Here is an 18,721-nt window from a genome sequence, read left to right on the forward strand (position 1 = left end):
GAGCTGTGGTGTAGGTCGCAGACACGGCTCAGATCTGGCATTGCTGTGGCTATGGCATAGGCCAGCAGCTGTAGCTCTGATTAGATCCCTAGCCTGGGAACCTCCATATGCTGCGGGTGCAGCCTTAAAAAAAAAAAAAATGATACTTTTATTTAAAAACATAAAATGTTCCTCACATGTAATTATTTGGTACATGTAAAATAAAGTACATTTGTCATACCTTTTACAAATATATACATACTTACCACCATTAGCAGAATATGATCTATTAATTGGAAAATGTGGAACATCTCCTTCATTAATTAGTCTCAGATCTTGTTCTCTTTGTAACTCCCTGATTATTCCATCCAGAATGCTCTCATCTTGGTCATTGGTTTGTTGCCCAATAACCTGTTCTACTACTTCACCATCACCTTAATGAGACCAAAGATATAAAAGCCACAAAATTATTTACATTTAGTATACCATAATTATAGTAAGATCGTGGAGTTCCCATCGTGGCACAATGGAAACAAATCTGACTAGGAGCCATGACGTTGTGGGTTCGATCCCTGGCCTCACTCACCGGGTTAAGGATCCAGTGTTGCCGTGAGCTGTGATGTAGGTCACAGATGCGACTCGGATCTGGCATTGCTGTGGCTCTGGCATAGGCCAGCAGCTGCAGTTCTGATTCGACCCCTAGCGTGGGAACCTCCATATGCCACGGTTTCTAAAAGGACAAAAGACCAAAAAAAAAAAAATTATATATATATATAGTAAGATTGTGCTTAATCTATAAATTTCTAAACAAATAATTTTAAAAGGGTTAAAATGAAAATAAAGGGAGTTCCCACCGTGGTGCAGTGATTAACGAATCCAACTAGGAACCATGAGGTTGTGGGTTCGATCCCTGGCCTCATTCAGTGGGTTAAGGATCCGGCATTGCCGTGAACTGTGGTGTAGGTTGCAGGCGTGGCTGAGATCTGGTGTTGCTGTAGCTGTGGCATAGGCTGGTGGCTACAACTCCAATTAGACCCCTAGCCTGGGAACCTCCATATGCTGTGGGTGTGGCCCTAGAAAAGACAAAAAAAAAAAAAAAGAAAAAGAAAGCATATATCAGCTCTTATGTTTGACCTAACCAATATATCTCCAAATTAGACACTATTATGAGGGCCCTCTCATCTTAAAGAAAAATTATTAAATTATTCATTTAAAAATGAATATTCTCTATGGAATATTCCAAGCTAAAAGCTGGGAGTAGAGATCTGAATAAGGTTATTACAAGTTCAACTGCAAATACCTAAAATGCTTTGTGTCTTTCAGGAGAATCTACTTTCAGAAAGAAATCAAAATTACGGTCTTTCAAATATTGTCTCATTTGATAACACCTCAGGATATTGGTAAGTATAGAAATTATTTCTTATGACATAATGAAATTTAATAATTATATCTGAATAAAACCTTTATTTACCTCTATGATCTTTTTCTTTCTTAAATACATCTTAGAACTGTTTTTCATCTTGTCCTCTAGTCAGGTTAAATGGTATCTGATAGAGTAGCCAAGTGATCAAGTCTTACAGGAAATAAAGTATGGTGAATTATTTAAGCTATTATGAATTATATTTTTTATTCATATGTTTTCAGTTTTATTTAATATTCATGTTTCCCACCTCATTTAATAAATATGATATCAACAAAGTAACTATTGGCATATGTGTAACACCATTTCGTTGTTCTACAAATCTTTCTGAGAGAGAACATAAAAGGAAATGCAATATTTCATTCCATAAAGGTCGACTCAAGTCAGAATGAAGGACATACAATGATATAAAATTCCATTTGGGGGAATTCCTATCGTGGCTCAGCGGTAATGAATCTGACTAGTATCCATGAGCATGCAGGTTCAATTCCTGGCCTCATCAAGTGGGTTAAGGATCTGGCATTACCGGGAGCTGTGGTGTAGGTCACAGACATGGCTCAGATCCTGCGTTGCTGTGGCTGTGGCATAGGCTGGCAGCTACAGCTCCAATTCAATCCCTAGCCTGGGAACTCCCATATGCCACACATATGGCCCTAAAGAGCAAAAAAATAAAAAAATAAAATTCCATTTGGGGTTGGTAGATGCAAACTATTATTTAGAATGGATAAGCAATGAGGCCCTACTGTATAGCAGAGGGAACTCTATCCAGTCTCTTAGGATAGACCATGATGGAAGATAATATGAGAAAAAGAATACATATTATATATATATGTATGACTGGGTCACTATGCTGTACAGCAGAAATTGACACAACATTGTAAATCATCTACTCTAATTTGGAAAAATTCCATTTGTTGGAGTTCCCATCATGGCTCAGTGGTTAACGAATCCGACTAGGAACCATGAGGTTGTGGGTTCGATTCCTGGCCTCGCCCAGTGGGTTAAGGATGCGGCATTGCCGTGAACTATGGTTTAGGTTGCAGACGTGGCTCGGATCCCATGCTGCAGTGTCTGTGGCATAGGCCAGCAGCTACATCTCCAATTTGACCCCTAGCCTGGGAACCTCCATATGCCATTGGTGTGGCCCTAGAAAAGACAAAAAAAGACCAAAAAAAAATATGTTAAAAAAATAAAATAAAACAAAAATTTTAAAAATTCCATTTGCAAATAAATAACACACTATCTCCACCTGGAAGAAAACCTACAAATAACAAACTAAAGTATGAAGACATTCTGCTGTGTGAGCATACAGTGGAGGCAGTATACCCAAGGAAATATGCCAACCAGAGGAGTTTCTTTGATAGAGAATAGCTTCCTTCAATATCTTATTCCACAATCCTCCCATCGTGCTTCACATTCATCACCGCTTCTTCATTATCTTCGAAGTTTGAGTGTTAAACACTCACAATCACCCTTCCCAACACTCAATAATTCTTTATATTTCAAACAGGAGGATGGGTAAATTGCCACTTCCCAGTCTGTAGTTTTTTAAATTTCCTCTTCTTCAGACTATTAACTATGGACTCTCAAATTAAAATAGCAATACTATGTATGAGCAATAGAATTTCACCAATTATAAAAGATGGACACATTAAAGTTAGTACATTTAATCATCATTAGAAGTCAATACTATAAACAATAGGATCATATATATGTTCAGGTTCTAAGGAAGCAGGGCAACACATTCTCTGCTTGAGTATACTTTTGTTTGTCCTAATCCATTTATCCGTTTCCAGGTGAGATAAACAATGTAAAAGTACTTTGGTAAGGTATAAAGTTCTATACAACTGAAAATTAATAGGAGTATTAGGTAAAATACATTAAAACCTACTACAGAGTTTTAGCATGGTAATATAGAGAGAATAGCATCAAGTATAATATTTTGAAAAATGTTTTAAATTAAATTTTGAAGATAACATACCATTAGCCACATATCCCAGCTGTGGTATAAGTTGTTCATCTTTACAATTTTCCCGTCCTGGTACTAGCCTTTGGAATTTTGTGGGATGAGGGTTTCCATCAACATCCACCAAGAATGGGGGAGGCATGAGATGAGGAGCTTGTTGGGTTTGTTCATCCAATACATAGTTGTTGGCATCACGGATAAGCGGTCGATAATCCGTATGGAAGAACATCTGATCTGGAATCTTTATGACAGATTTTTAGTATTTAATGTGCACATGAAATTCATAGATAAGCATTTGTTTCCACTCTTAGAGCATATGTGTTTTTCAAATCAGACAACTTTTACATTATCTTTATTGTCCTCTATGGCCGTATATTCCCTCTAAGTAGAATTGAATCATCTAGGTCATAATCCTTTTTTTCCCCAGAAAACCTTACAATCTATTACTTTCTGGCCCTCCTACATCGTATTTCTTCAATTAGGATAAGAAGAGAATAGATAAAGTTAGCTATTTTTAAGTTGCAAAAACATAACAAACTTTTATAAATATTTTTCTTTCTCATTTTTATTCAAATAAGAATAGATAGAGGAGTTATCTTGTAGCACAGTGGGTTAAGAATCTTGCATTTTTACCGCAGCGGCTTGGGTTGCTGCTGCGGCACATGTTTAATCCCGGGCCTAGGAACTTCCAAATGCCATGGGTGTGGCAAAAGAATTAAAAAACCATAGATGCAGTATAATATAAATGGTGAGGCATGTAAATATCAATTGCATCAAATACACTCAAAGGTGATTCAAGTTTTGAGCTGATCTCAAAGACTCAGAGTTCTTTACCAACACCAATATTCTAGAATCCTAAATTCACAACTAATAAAATATAAGGAACCAATTAAGTTAGCTTCGAAAATATTTTAACAAGATCAGTAATAGGTAAAGTAGCCAAGCAAGAAAATAAAAATTCAGTCCCCAGCTGTTTATTCCCAATTTAGGATAAGTAAAGGATATAATCTGGTAAAGTTATTCTCTTATTATATCTGAAAGGCAGTACAGAGAACATGTTCTAAACAAAAGGATTTCCTAATGAATTTTTATATCTACTTCACCCTCCATCTTGATAGTAATTTGCATTGCCGATCCTTATGTTCTGGCAATGATAAAAAAATTTTACCAAAAGAGATGACTTTTGTTATTTTATATCTTATTGGCTCATAATAATCCTCATTAACTGCAATACTTCAAATAAGATTTATGAATGACAAAATCAAAAATTTCAATCTACAACAAAAATATACTAACCTTTTCATAGTATTTACTGCATCCAAATCCAAAAAGCAGCAAATGCCCATGAGAATCAGTGCAGGCAAAATGGTTTCCATCTGGTGAAAATTTACAGTCAAACACTGCACCGTGGCCTTGGCCTTCAATCTGAAATTTAGAAGTCATTTTAAGTCATCTTAAGAGGTAATTTTCAAATAATAAGTAGGCAATAGCTTCTGCTTGCTAATATCTTGGATTCTGTGATGCATCAACATTCCAATGTACTTCCTGACTTCTGTAGACAGAACCCTACTGTAACAGTAAAGCTCTCTCTGAAAGAAATTAGGGAGACTCAAAATGCAATGGATGTCATCAAACTTTATTAGCAATGTCATATCTGAAGATAAACTAAATGAATGCTGAGGAGAATAAAAAAGACCTAAACACAACCAAATTGACAAAGGTACTATCTCAGCAAAGTCAAGATATTATCTCCATATTTAAATTGTAATATAAGACTTAACCATCCTAAAATTAAAGCACACAAATCAGTCTCACTAATAAAAGACAAAGGATATTTTAAATGTTCTGAATCTGTATAAAGCCTACAAAAGGGGTCTCAAAAGCCAACAATTTAGAAATGTTTAGTCAGAACCATTCTTCAGAAAGGAAAATCAAAAAAAAGAGAAAGGAAAATTAAACATGGAGAATATCAACATTCCCATTACCACAGGAGGGGGTTCTACTAGGAGAAGAGAAAGCGCACCAGATTTTTCTGAAGTTTGTATGAAATGTATCTTACAAGTATTATATCTCCAATTCCATGTGTGCCAAACAACTTCCTGATTTACTAACTAAGCTATATGAGGATTACCAGAAACAGACACAATACGATCACTGTTGTGATTCATTAATTAGGATTACAGTTTAAACATTAACTTTTTGTGTGTGATTTTGGTTAGTGTTAGCTCCAAATCTTACTATTTTGAGTTTCTAGAATTCAGAACTGGGAACCAGAAACTGGAAAATGCTAACATTACAATTACAGAGACACCCTGAAAGGCATAATTCTCAACTGGCCTTACTCTCAGATCTTGAGTCATTCTTTAAGTTATGATATGGATTTAAAGAGATAACAAGAGATTCCTCAGCACTAAGAATACTTTAATTACTAAGCTGTCATATTAAGAGAAACCTGTTTGAATAAAGCTAAGCTTAGATTTCCTTACCATGTTAAAATAATTCCGAATTTTGGTCCCCCGGTCAAGGTCCCAAATAAAAATGTTCCCATCATGACCTGCCGAAAGTATGATCCTTTGATCAAATGGATGTGCTTCCAAAACAAATACTTCATCATCATGCCCCTGTGAGAAAATCAATATTAAAAATGAAAAGCAACACCAAGCATCTGGTTTATTCGGTTAAAAGATCTTAGGTGTATGCTATCAATCTGGTTCAGATGAATACATGTACCCAAATTTAACAGCATTTACTACATGGATACTACAAGAAATAGTTCAGTTAGAGTTCTTTATATGTTTAAATGTTGATTTCATAAAGTATCCAATAGACAGAAGACCTGAAAAGGTGTTTTCAGTCCAAAATAGTTACAGTTCATTAACCAGGCCCCTGAAGTGGAATTCTTATTAAAAGGCCACAGAGTATGTAACAAACAGAATCTTTTAGTAACACCCAATTTTGCCACAGTGATAACAGACAAACCTTCATTTTTGTCCATCCAGCATTCTCTATCACTGGTATTCATATTGTATCTTGGGAGGCTCGATGATACATTCAAACAACAAAGTATAGTGGCTCTGCCCTTCATCTACTTTATAGTTGAAAGTTTCTTTTAATATGCTATCTGAATAATGGGTTCGCTGCTTAAAAAAAAGTTTTACAACCAATGCTCTATGTATGCATTTCCTCTTCAATAAACCAATGAGTATCTCTATAGACCTTAGATTAGGAGTCAAGTAGGCCAAATATAGCTTCCCAACATTTCTGGACACACAGCCTGTGAGCTAAGAATGGTTTTTACATTTTTAAAAGGTTGTAAAAAACAAAAGAATATGCAACAGAGGCCATATGTGGCCTGCAAAGTCTAAAATATTTTCTGTCTGGCCTCTTAACGAAAAAGTTTTTCAAAATCTAATTTAGATCATTGCTGATTCTCCTTAACTCCTGGCTAGAGAGGACATGATTAACAACAGGCTCCATGTCTTAGAAAAGCATGCAGGACATCCTGAAGTTGCATTTCATTTAGGAACACGTCAGCTTATTACACATCAAGAGCTTCTAGAAATTATTGTGAATCTAAATATTGTGAATCCAAAAAGTGCATTTTATCCAAAATCTTTGTATAAGAAAATAAAGTATCCTACCATATTACCATTATGGAAAAATATATAGCTTATTAAAAAAATAACTGCAGGGAGTTCCTTTGTGGCAGAGCAGGTTAAGGATCCGATGTCACTGTAGTGTCCTGAGTCACTGCCATGGAGCAGATTTGATCCCTGGAACGGGAATTTCTGCACGGTGCAGGCAAAAAAAACCCAAAAAATAAAAAAACAAAAAAATTGCAGGGAGACGGGATTAAGATGGCGGAATAGAAGGACTGGAGTTCAACTTCTCTCCTAAAAACAACAAAATTCACAACTAAAGACTGAGCATTCTTCACCCAAATGAACTGGAAACCTTAAAAAAGATACCCTACTCCAGAAGAAAAAGAGGAGGCCACATCAAGAGGTAGGAGGGGCGATTTCACGATATAAACAACCCCACACCTCCCAGGTGGGAAGCTCCACAGACTGAAAACTAACTGGTTCACAGAAAGAGACTCACCTACAGGAGTGAGAGTTCCAAGCCACATATCAAACTCTCACGTGTGGGGATCTGGCATAGGGAGAAAGAGCCCCGGAGCAACTGGCATTGAAGGCCAGTGGGGCTCATGCCCAAGAGCTTCACGGGACTGGGGGAAACAGAGACCATATTCTTAAAAGGTGCACACAGACTTTCACCTGCACTGGGCCCCAGGGCAAAGCAAAGTCTCCGAGGGAATCTGGGTCAAACCTGACCACAGTTCTTGGAGGACATCCTGGGAAAACAGGGGTGAATGTGGCTTGTTGTGAGGGAAGGACATTGAAAGCAAAGCTCTCGGGAATATTCAGCAGCAGTGCCTTTCTCTGGAGGTGGCCATTTTGGGAAAATCTGGCCCCATCCATCAGTCAGCACTGAGAAGCCCCAGGGAAAACAACAACCCAGGTGGGATCACAGCACTGCCCCTCAGTAAACAGGCTACCTAAAGACCCCTCAGGCACACAGCTGCCTCTAATCCCATCCAGAGACTAAGCCCCACCCAACAGAGGGATTAGAATCGGCTCCTCCTACCAGGGGGCAGGCATTAGCCCTTCCCAACAGGAAGCCTACCCCAAGCCCCCATACTGACTTTAGCCACAGGTGGGCAGACATCAGAAGTAAGAGAGGCTACAACTCTATTATCTATAAGAAGGTCACCACACCAAAAACCTATAAAAATGAAAAGATAGAGAACTATAACTCAGATGAGGGAGAAAGAAAAAACCCCAGAAAAACAGCTAAGCCAAGAGGAGATTCTCAGCCTCCAGGAAAAAGACTTTAGACTGTTGATGCTGAAGATGATGCAAAACATTGGAAATAAACTGGAGGCAAAGATGGATAACTTACAGGAAACACAGAGCAAAGAGATACAAGATATAAAACTGAAACAAGAAGAGATGCAAAATACAGTAACTTAAATAAAAAATTCACTAGAAGCAGCTAACAGCAAAATACAGGAAGCAGAAGAACGAATAAGTGAGGTGGAGGACAGATTAGTGGAAATTACGGATGCAGAACAGAAAAGAGAAAAAAGATTGAAAACAAATGAAGAGAGTCTCAGAGAACTCTGGGACAACATGAAATGCACCAACATCTGTATTACAGAGGTGCCTGAAGGAGAAGAGAGAGAGGAGACAGAAAAAATATTCCAAGAGATAATAGCTGAAAACTTTCCTCACATGGGGGAGGAATCACTCACTCAAATCCAGGAAGCACAAGTACCATACAAAATAAACCCAAGGAGGAATACCCTGAGACACATATTAATCCAAATGATCAAAATTAAAGACAGAAAATCTTGAAAGCGGCGAGGGAAAAGAAACAAGTAACATACAAGGGAACCCTGATAAGACTATTGGCAGATTTTTCAACAAAAACTCTGCAGGCCAGAAGGGAGTGGCATGATATACTTAACATGATGAAAGGAAAAAACCTACAACCAAGATTACTTTACCCAGCAAGGCTTTCATTCAGATTTGAAGGTGAAATAAAAACCATCACAGATAAGCAAAAGCTGAGAGAATTCAGCAACACTAAACCAGCCTTACCACAAATACTAAAGGAACTTCTATAGGCAGAAAAGAACAAGAGAAGAAGGAAAGGAAAAAGAGCAGCAAAAACAAATGCAAAGTAATGAATAAAATGGCGGTAAGAACATACATATCAATAATTACTAAATGTGAATGGACTAAACGACCCAACCAAAATACAGAGACTGGCTGAATGGATACAAAAACAAGACCTATATATATGCTGTCTTCAAGAGACCCACTTCACTTCTAGGGACACATACAAATTGAAAGTGAGAGGATGGAAGAAAATATTTCATGCAAACGGGGATCAAAAGAAAGCTGGAGTAGCAATACTCATATCAGACAAAATAGACTTTAAAATGAAGAATATTTTAAGGGACAAAGAAGGTCACTACCTAATGATCAAAGGATCACTCCAAGAAGATGTTATAACAATTGTAAATATCTACGCTCCCAACACAGGTTCACCATAATATATAAGGCAACTGCTAACAACCTTAAAAGGAGAAATTGACAATAACACAATCATAGTGGGAGACTTGAACACCCCACTTACAGCAATGGACAGATCAACCAGACAGAAAATCAATAAGGAAACACAGGCCCTGAATGATGCATTAAACCAGATGGACTGAATAGATATTTATAGGACATTTCATCCAAAAGCAAAAGAATACACATTCTTCTCAAGTGCACATGGAACATTCTCTAAGATTGACCATATCCTGGGCTACAAATCCAACCTCAGTAACTTTAAGAAAATTGAAATCATATCAAACATCTTTTCCGACCACAATGCTATACGACTGGAAAGCAACAACAAGAAAAAAACTGCAAAAAACACAAACACGTAGAGACTCAACAACATGCTACTAAACAACCAATGGATCACTGAAGAAATCAAAGAGGAAATTAAAAAATACCTAGCAGCAAATGACAAGGAAGATACGACACTCCAAAACCTATGGGATGCAGCAAAAGCCGTTCTAAGAGGAAAGTTTATAGTAATACAAGCCCACCTCAGGAAACAAGAAAAAGCCCAAATAAACAAGCTAACTTTACATCTAAAGCAGCTTGAGAGAGAAGAACAGACAAGACCTAAAGTTAGTAGAAGGAAAGAAATCATAAAGATCAGAGCAGAAAGCAATGAAATAGAAACAAGGAAAACCATAGAAAAGATCAATGAAACGAAAAGCTGGTTCTTTGAAAAGATCAACAAAATTGATAACCCCCTAGCCAGACTTACCAAGAAAAAAAGACAGAGGACTCAAATCAATAAAATTAGAAATGAAAAAGGAGAAATAACAATGGACATCACAGAAATACAAAGGATCATAAGAGACTACTTATGAAACTATATACCAATAAGATGGAAAACCTAGAAGAAATGGACAAATTCTGAGAAAAGTACGATCTTCCACAACTAAACTGAGTTGAAATAGAAAAGATGAATGGACCAATCACAAGAACTGAAATTGAAACTGTGATTAAAAATCTCCAAAGAGGAGTTCCCGTCGTGGCGCAGTGGTTAACGAATCCGACTAGGAACCATGAGGTTGCGGGTTCGGTCCCTGCCCTTGCTCAGTGGGTTAATGATCCGGCGTTGCCGTGAGCTGTGGTGCAGGTTGCAGACGCAGCTCGGATCCCGCGTTGCTGTGGCTCTGGCGTAGGCCGGTGGCTACAGCTCCGATTCAACCCCTAGCCTGGGAACCTCCATATGCCGCGGGAGCGGCCCAAGAAATAGCAACAACAACAACAACAAAGACAAAAGACAAAAAAAAAATCTTCAAAGAAACCAAAGTCTGGGACCAGATGGCTTCACAGGCAAATTCTATCAAACATTTAGAGAAGAGCTAACACCTCTCCTTCTGAAACTATTTCAAAAAATTGCAGAGGAAGGGATACTCCCAAACTCATTCTACGAGGCCACTGTCACCCTGGTACCAAAACCAGACAAAGATTCCACAAAAAAAGAAAACCACAGGCCAATTTCACTGATGAACATCGATGCAAAAATCCTCAACAAAATACTAGCGAACCACATCCAACAATACATTAAAAGGATTGGACATCATGATCAAGTGGGATTTATCCCAGGGATGCAGGGGTTCTTCAATATCCACAAATCCATCAGTGTGATACACCACATTAACAAACTGAAGAAGAAAAACCATATGATCCTCTCAATAGATGCGGAAAAAGCCTTTGACAAAATCCAACACCCATTTCTGATAAAAACCCTTCAGAAAGTGGGCATAACGGGAACCTACCTCAACATGATAAAGGCCATATACGACAAACCCACAGCGAACATCATTCTCAATGGTGAAAAGCTGAAAGAATTCCCACTGAGATCAGGAACAAGACAAGGATGTCCACTCTCGCCACTACTCTTCAACATAGTTCTGGAAGTCCTAGCCACAACAATCAGAGAAGTAAAAGAAATAAAAGGAATCCAAATTGGAAAGGAAGAAGTAAAACTATCGCTATTTGCAGATGACATGATACTATACCTAGAGAATCCTAAAGACTCTACCAGAAAACTGTTAGAGCTTATCCACGAATTTGGCAAAGTCACAGGATACAAAATCAATACACAGAAATCAATAGCATTTCTATATACTAACAGTGAAAAAGCAGAAAAGGAAATTAGGGAAGCAATCCCATTTACCATCACATCCAAAAGAATAAAACACCTAGGAGTAAACCTACCTAAAGAGACAAAAGACCTGTACTCTGAAAACTACAAGCCACTGATGAAAGAAATCAAAGATGACACAAATAGATGGAAAGATATACCATGTTCTTGGATTGGAAGAGTTAATATTATCAAAATGACTATACTACCTAAGGCAATCTACAGATTCAATGCAATCCCCATCAAACTACCAAGGACATTTTTCACTGAATTCGAACAAAATATTTTAAAGTTTGTTTGGAAGTACAAAAGACCCAGAATAGCCAAAGACATCCTGAAAAAGAAAAATGGAGCTGGAGGAATCAGGCTCCCGGACTTCACACTATACTACAAAGCAACAGTCATCAAAACCATATGGTACTGGCACAAAGACAGACATACAGATGAGTGGAACAGGATAGAAAGCCCAGAATTAAATCCATGCACTTACAGCCAACTAATCTATGACAAAGGAAGCAAGACTATATATACAATGGAGAAAGGACAGCTTGTTCAATAAGTGGTGCTGGGAAAACTGGACAGCCACATGGAAAAGAATGAAAGTAGAACACTCCCTAACACCATACACAAAAATAAACTCCAAATGGATTAAAGACCTAGATAGAAGACCAGACACTATCAAACTCCTAGAGGAAAACATAGGCCAAACACTCGCTGACATAAATGACAGCAACATCTTCTCAGATCCACCTCTCAGAGCATTGACAATAAAAACAAAAATAAACAAATGGGACCCAATCGAACTTCAAAGTTTCTGCACAGCAAAGGAAACCCTAAACAACACAAAAAGACAACCCACAGAATGGGAGAACATCTTTGCAAGTGAATCGCCGGAAAAGGGATTCATCTCCAAAATTTACAAACACCTCCTGCAGCTCCATACCAAAAAGACAAACAACCCCATCAAAAAATGGGCAGAAGATCTAAACAGACAGTTCTCCAAAGAAGACATACAGATGGCCAAAAAACACATGAAAAGATGTTCAGCATCACTCATTATTAGAGAAATGCAAATCAAAACCACAACGAGGTACCACCTTACACCAGCCAGAATGGCCATCATCCAAAAGTCTACAAACAAGAAGTGCTGGAGAGGGTGTGGAGAAAAAGGAACCCTAGTACACTGTGGGTGGGATTGTAAATGGGTGCAACCACTGTGGAAAGCAGAATGGAGATGCCTCAGAAAACTAAACATAGAACTACCATTTGATCCAGCAATCCCACTCCTGGGCATCTATCCAGAGAAAACCACGACTCACAAAGACACATGTACTCCGATGTTCATTGCAGCACTATTTACAATAGGCAAGACATGGAGACAACCTAAATGTCCATCGACAGAGGAGTGGATCCAGAAGATGTGGTACATATACACAATGGAATATTACTCAGCCATCAAAAAGAACAAAATACCAGCATTTTTCGCAACATGGATGGACCTAGAAACTATCATGCTAAGTGAAGTCAGCCATACAATGAGACACCAACATCAAATGCTTTCACTGACATGTGAATCTGAAAAAAAGGACAGACGGAACTTCTTTGCAGAACAGATGCTGACTCACAGACATTGAAAAACTTATGGTCTCTGGAGGAGACAGTTTGGGGGGTGGGGGGATGTGCCTGGGCTGTGGGATGGAAATCCTGTGAAATCAGATTGTTATGATCATTATACAACTACAGATGTGATAATTCATTTGAGTAATAAAAAAATGAAAAAAAAATTGCAGAATAGTTCAAAATGTAACGTATAAGATGAGAAGGTAAAATTCATTACACTAAATACTATCACAAAACTTTTTCCCCAACTGATTATCAAAAAATTATTTCTTGGAGTTCCCATTGTGGCACAGTGGTTAACAAATCTCACTAGGAACCATGAGGTTGCGGGTTCAATTTCTGGCCTCGCTCATTGGGTTAAGAATCCGGTATTGCCATGAGCTGTGGTGTAGGTTGCAGACGTGGCTCAGTTCCCGTGTTGCTGTGGCTGTGGAGTAGGCCAGTGGCTACAATTCCAATTAGACCCCTAGCCGGGGATCCTCCATATGCCGAGGGAAGTGACCCTAGAAAAAGGCAAAAAGACAAAAAAAAAAATATATATATATATATATTTCTTTGTTATAACAAAATCTCCTGCTGAATAATCACTTTGATATAGTAAATACTTTTTTTTTACAATATGAACTAGTAAATACTCAAATTCTTAACCAGTAAACAATAAAAATACTCTGTAAACTCAAATAATGATATGACTACATTAGTGTAGTTAGGAAAGAGAAGCTTTTAAATAGGTGGTTATATTTTTGGTGAAAATGATTTAATTACTGGATTAATCAAAATCTAGTCAAATTCAGTAATGTCTTCAGATTTATTATCTGCCCTATTTTTATTTATTAAGTACCTTATTTCCACCACTACCATCACATTAATCCAAATTATCATCATGGCCCACCCTATCATAGAATCTTACAATATACTCAGTCAGTCTTATCTCCATTCCAATACATTCTCTCTACTCTTTTACTAGAATTACAAGGTATTTTTCAAAAACAAAATTCACATTATTCCTTTGCTTTTAAACCTTTTCATGGTGTCCTGGTGGTCTCAGAACAGACCTTCCAAGACCTTGAATGGTCTGCCCCCTATCCATTTCTCCAGTCCTTTCTGGTGATATTCTTTCTGTTCTCTGTGCTCTAGCCAAAAATTGGTTTTCTTTCAACTCCTTTCTACTTCATGCTTTTCTTTTTTCCTGGAGGGACCTTCCAACCTCCTCACATATGTAATTGACCTAGTATTTACTGATCCCCTACCACATTGAGACAGAAAAGCACAAACAAGAAAATATAACAAGAAAATAACAGGTAGTGATAAATAACATCATGAAAATAAAGCCAGACAATGACTGGAAGGTTGTTCTAGACTGTTTGATCAGGGAAGGCTTTGTCAAGGAGATAACATTTAGGCTGAGAGATGGGTAATTTTTATCTATCTTACAAATCTTAACCAAATCTTCACTTCCTCTGGAAGCTTTCTCTGACCCTCCCAGACCAGGTGGTCATCCTATTAGAAACTTGCATTGTGTTTTGCACCTTTCTTTTTAAGTTTTACTTAATAGGATATAAATTCCAGAAGGACAGGGACTCTAACTTACCATTACAACTAAGTCAATGGCTGGCGTAGTAGATACTCAGTACTTGCTAAATGGAAGAACTTTATGCCCTACTAAGACCCTGTCATACAAATTGTTAACATATAAAATATAAATGCTATAGCACAACTAAGTAGATTTCACTGCTACATAGACTAAAAAAAATAGTCTATTCTAAAATTTCTTCAGTAAAAGTCACTGAAAACAGAGGATCCAGGAGCCAGCCCACTGTAAGAGTACTACTAAAGAGAACTCTAAATTAAGGTACTTATTAGGACAGATTTTTACATGGATTTATAAAACCAATGGCTACAACAAGGTCTTTGAAATTGTGATTTTTAGAAATAAAGACCTGTAACCACTGGCCACATGTGGCTATTCAGCATCCGAAATGTGGCTAATACAAATTGAGGCATTCTATAAGTATAAAATACACACTCGATTTCAAAATTTTATGAAAAAATGTCAACTATTCCATAAATATTTTGTATGTTAACTACATGCTGAAATGCTACTCATTTGGATATACTAAGTTAAATAAAATATATGATTAAAATTGGAGTGCCAGTTGTGGCTCAATGGGTTATGAGCCCAACTAGTATCTATGAAGATGTAGGTTCAATCCCTAGCCTCAGTCAGTGGGTAAAGGATCCAGTGTTGCAGATGCAGCTCAGATCCTGCATTGCTGTGGCTGTGGTACAGGCCGGCAGCTGCAGCTCCAACTCAACCTCTAGCCCCAAAACTTCAGTTGAAGCCCTAAAAAGCCAAAAAAAAAACAAAAACAAACAAACAAAAAAAAACCAAACTACTAAAATTAATTTCATCTATTATAGTTTATTTTTATTGTGGTCACAAGGATAATTTATATACATGGCTTGCATTATATTTTTATTAGACTGTGCTGACAAAGACAAGCATTTCCTAATAAAAGTATTCCTAATATAAGTAATCAAACATACATATTAATAAAAATTTATATTAAAGAACAGGAAAGGTCAGAATGAGATAAGCATTGGTTTAACCAGTAAAAGGAAGAATCTGAAACTCCACTAATACAGTATTAGGGTTTTACTTAGGAAGGAAGACCTGGGAGGTATATGAAAGATAAACTGCAAATCCTCCCAAAATTAAACCAACCTTTAGAAACTTCAGAAGCCTCAGAAAAGATTATCTTATATAGGAGTCTAATAAGAATGATACTATGGTATACAACAAAGAGAACTGAGTCATGAGAATTGGTTTCTAGTGCCTATCATTTACTACTGTGTAAACCATATGGCAATCACTTGGCCCTTTCTAAACTACTTCTGAATCAATAATTGAAGCAGATAGGCAATAAGGCTTATGAGTGGAATTTAACTATGACATTTTTTTTAAAGAAAGGAGTTTCTTGGTGGCCTAGCAACTAAAGGATCTGGCATTGTCACTGCTGTGGCTTGGGTTTGATCCCTGGTCCTGAAACTTCATGGCACAGCCAATCAATCAATCAATAAAAGGTACCATTTTCTCCTTCCTCTTCTTCTTAACTCTACTTCTTGCATAAACTAATCCCTGAAGGTAGAATATACAACATACCCTTGTCAAAATGAAGTCAGCTCTACCCTTAAAACACTAACAATAAAAAAATCCCAACTCATGCTTAAAAAAAAAAACTTATATCCCCTTGACCGCATATGATTACATTATAGATAAAAATAAATACAAGAACAGGAAACTATCCTGAAAAACTTTTCATACTTGCTTTTAGAAGCTAAACTATGATCCCTGCTTTGCAGATATGTCAATAGAGGTACCTTTAATAATTACTTCTCCAAGGGATAGTAAGTCATAGAATGTAAACTAGAACACTTATATTTCCTGTCTTTTGGAATAATGCCAACTCTCACCATTTAAATTATCACAAAAATAGAATACTTACAGATAAAGTATGAAGAAGCTGGCCTGTGATAGAATTCCATACTTTCAAAAGAAAATTATTCACTGCAGTAATGACTGTGGTGTCATAGCGATCCCAGGCCACCATAGTCACTTTAAGTTTAGTGACCTTGTCTTCACCAGATGGTAAATTATTCCTAAACAAAATAATTTCAGGATTCATACACTGTACATTTTGAAAAAAGAACATCTAACATAGCAAATTATGACCAAAATTTCCCCAGGAGTATGCAATGTTTTAGATTTTTCTTTTTTTGTCTTTTTGCCTTTTCTAGGGCCGCTCCCTCGGCATATGGAGGTTCCCAGGCTAGGGGTCGAATCGGAGCTGCAGCCCCCAGCCTACACCAGAGCCACAGCAACATGGGATCCAAGCCGTGTCTGTGACCTACACCACAGCTCACGGCAACGCCGGATCTTTAACCCACTGAGCAAGGCCAGGGATCGAACCCACAACCTCATGGTTCCTAGTAGGATTTGTTAACCACTGCGTCACAACGGGAACTCAGCAATGTTTTAGATTTTAAAAATCCTAAACTATACTTTTAAATAGTCATGAAATAAAATAATAAAAGTAACTACAGGAGTTCCCATCATGGCACAGTGGTTAACGAATCCGACTAGGAACCATGAGGTTGCGGGTTCGAACCCTGGCCTTGCTCAGTGGGTTAAGGATCCGGCGTTGCCGTGAGCTGTGGTGTAGGTCTCAGACGTGGCTCGGATCCCGCGCTGCTGTGGCTCTGGCGTAGGCTGGTGGCTGCAGCTCCGATTTGACCCCTAGCCTGGGAACCTCCATATGCCGCGGGAGCGGCCCAAGAAATGGCAAAAAGACAAAAAAAAAAAAAAAAAGTAACTACATAGGGTAATATCTATAAGCTTATTATAGGGAGGAAAAAAACCTACAAAGATGACAAAAATTTTGTAGTTAGTTATATGAGAACAACATAGAAGTGAAACTGTAAAGAAATCTGCAAATACCCTGAAAAAGTACAATTATATTGGCTATCAGAAAATATAATAGATACTTTATTTCCTTAATATTCATTTTTTGAAACTAATAGATCTTACAAAAAAGCAGCAGGAAATTGAGTAACCTTTGATTTTATAGAATGACATCATCATTAGCTGACTAGGACTACAAAGTCCATTCTATACTGTTATTAATGGGAAGATAATTAATTTCAGAGTCATACCCTAAAGAAACTATAGTATCCTAAAGAGGTAACTATGTATCTTCCAGTGAACAGTGAATATGATGAAACAGAATTCTGATTAAGTGTACTTATAATGTTGAGTAAGAATGCCAACAATATGAAACATAAAGGCATCCTTAGTAAGTAAGAGGAATATCTAAACATGATGACATTTAATAGGGACAACCTTCAAAGTAGAAACAGTACAAATAGATATAAATAATGACCTATAGAAGTTCTTGCTGTGGCACAGTGCGTTTAGAATCTGACTGCATGGCTTAGGTCCCTGCAGAGACACAAGTTCAATCCCTGGCCCGGGAACTTCCATATGCCATGTGTGGCCATAAAATTTTCAAAAACAACCTATAAAAAATTAAGGCAGGGAGTTCCTGTCGTGGTACAGTGGTTAACGAATCCGACTAGGAACCATGAGGTTGTGGGTTCGATCCCTGGCCTTGCTCAGTGGGTTAAGGATCCAGCATTGCCATGAGCTGTGGTGTAGGTCACAGATGCGGCTTGGATCCCATGTTGCTGTGGCTCTGGTGTAGGCCGGCGGCTACAGCTCCGATTCGACCCCTAGCTTGGGAACCTCCATATGCTGCGGGAGCAGCCCTAGAAAAGGGAAAAAAAAAAAAAGAAAGAAAGAAAATTAAGGCAGTAAATGACTCTGTGGGCATTAGTAAAGCACAGAGATCTTTGGATCACAAGAGACCAGAATTTTGAATGAGTCAGTTATG

General features: G+C 37.7%; 1 protein-coding gene across 2 annotated transcripts in view; it reads right to left on the reverse strand.

The window, feature by feature from the left end:
- The window catches only part of BRWD3 (bromodomain and WD repeat domain containing 3), a 154,379-nt gene that overhangs the window by 63,639 nt on the left and 72,019 nt on the right, over window positions 1-18,721 (reverse strand). For both annotated transcript variants that reach the window (XM_047764806.1, XM_047764807.1), the window contains exons 14-18: window positions 16,778-16,931; window positions 5,852-5,986; window positions 4,662-4,790; window positions 3,381-3,606; window positions 246-413 (exon numbers count right to left, since the gene is read on the reverse strand). In XM_047764806.1, the coding sequence (XP_047620762.1) occupies window positions 246-413; window positions 3,381-3,606; window positions 4,662-4,790; window positions 5,852-5,986; window positions 16,778-16,931 (812 nt within the window). The remainder of the gene's footprint in view (window positions 1-245; window positions 414-3,380; window positions 3,607-4,661; window positions 4,791-5,851; window positions 5,987-16,777; window positions 16,932-18,721) is intronic.

Source organism: Phacochoerus africanus, chromosome X, assembly GCF_016906955.1.
Source record: "Phacochoerus africanus isolate WHEZ1 chromosome X, ROS_Pafr_v1, whole genome shotgun sequence".
In the NCBI taxonomy this organism is placed as follows: domain Eukaryota; kingdom Metazoa; phylum Chordata; class Mammalia; order Artiodactyla; family Suidae; genus Phacochoerus; species Phacochoerus africanus.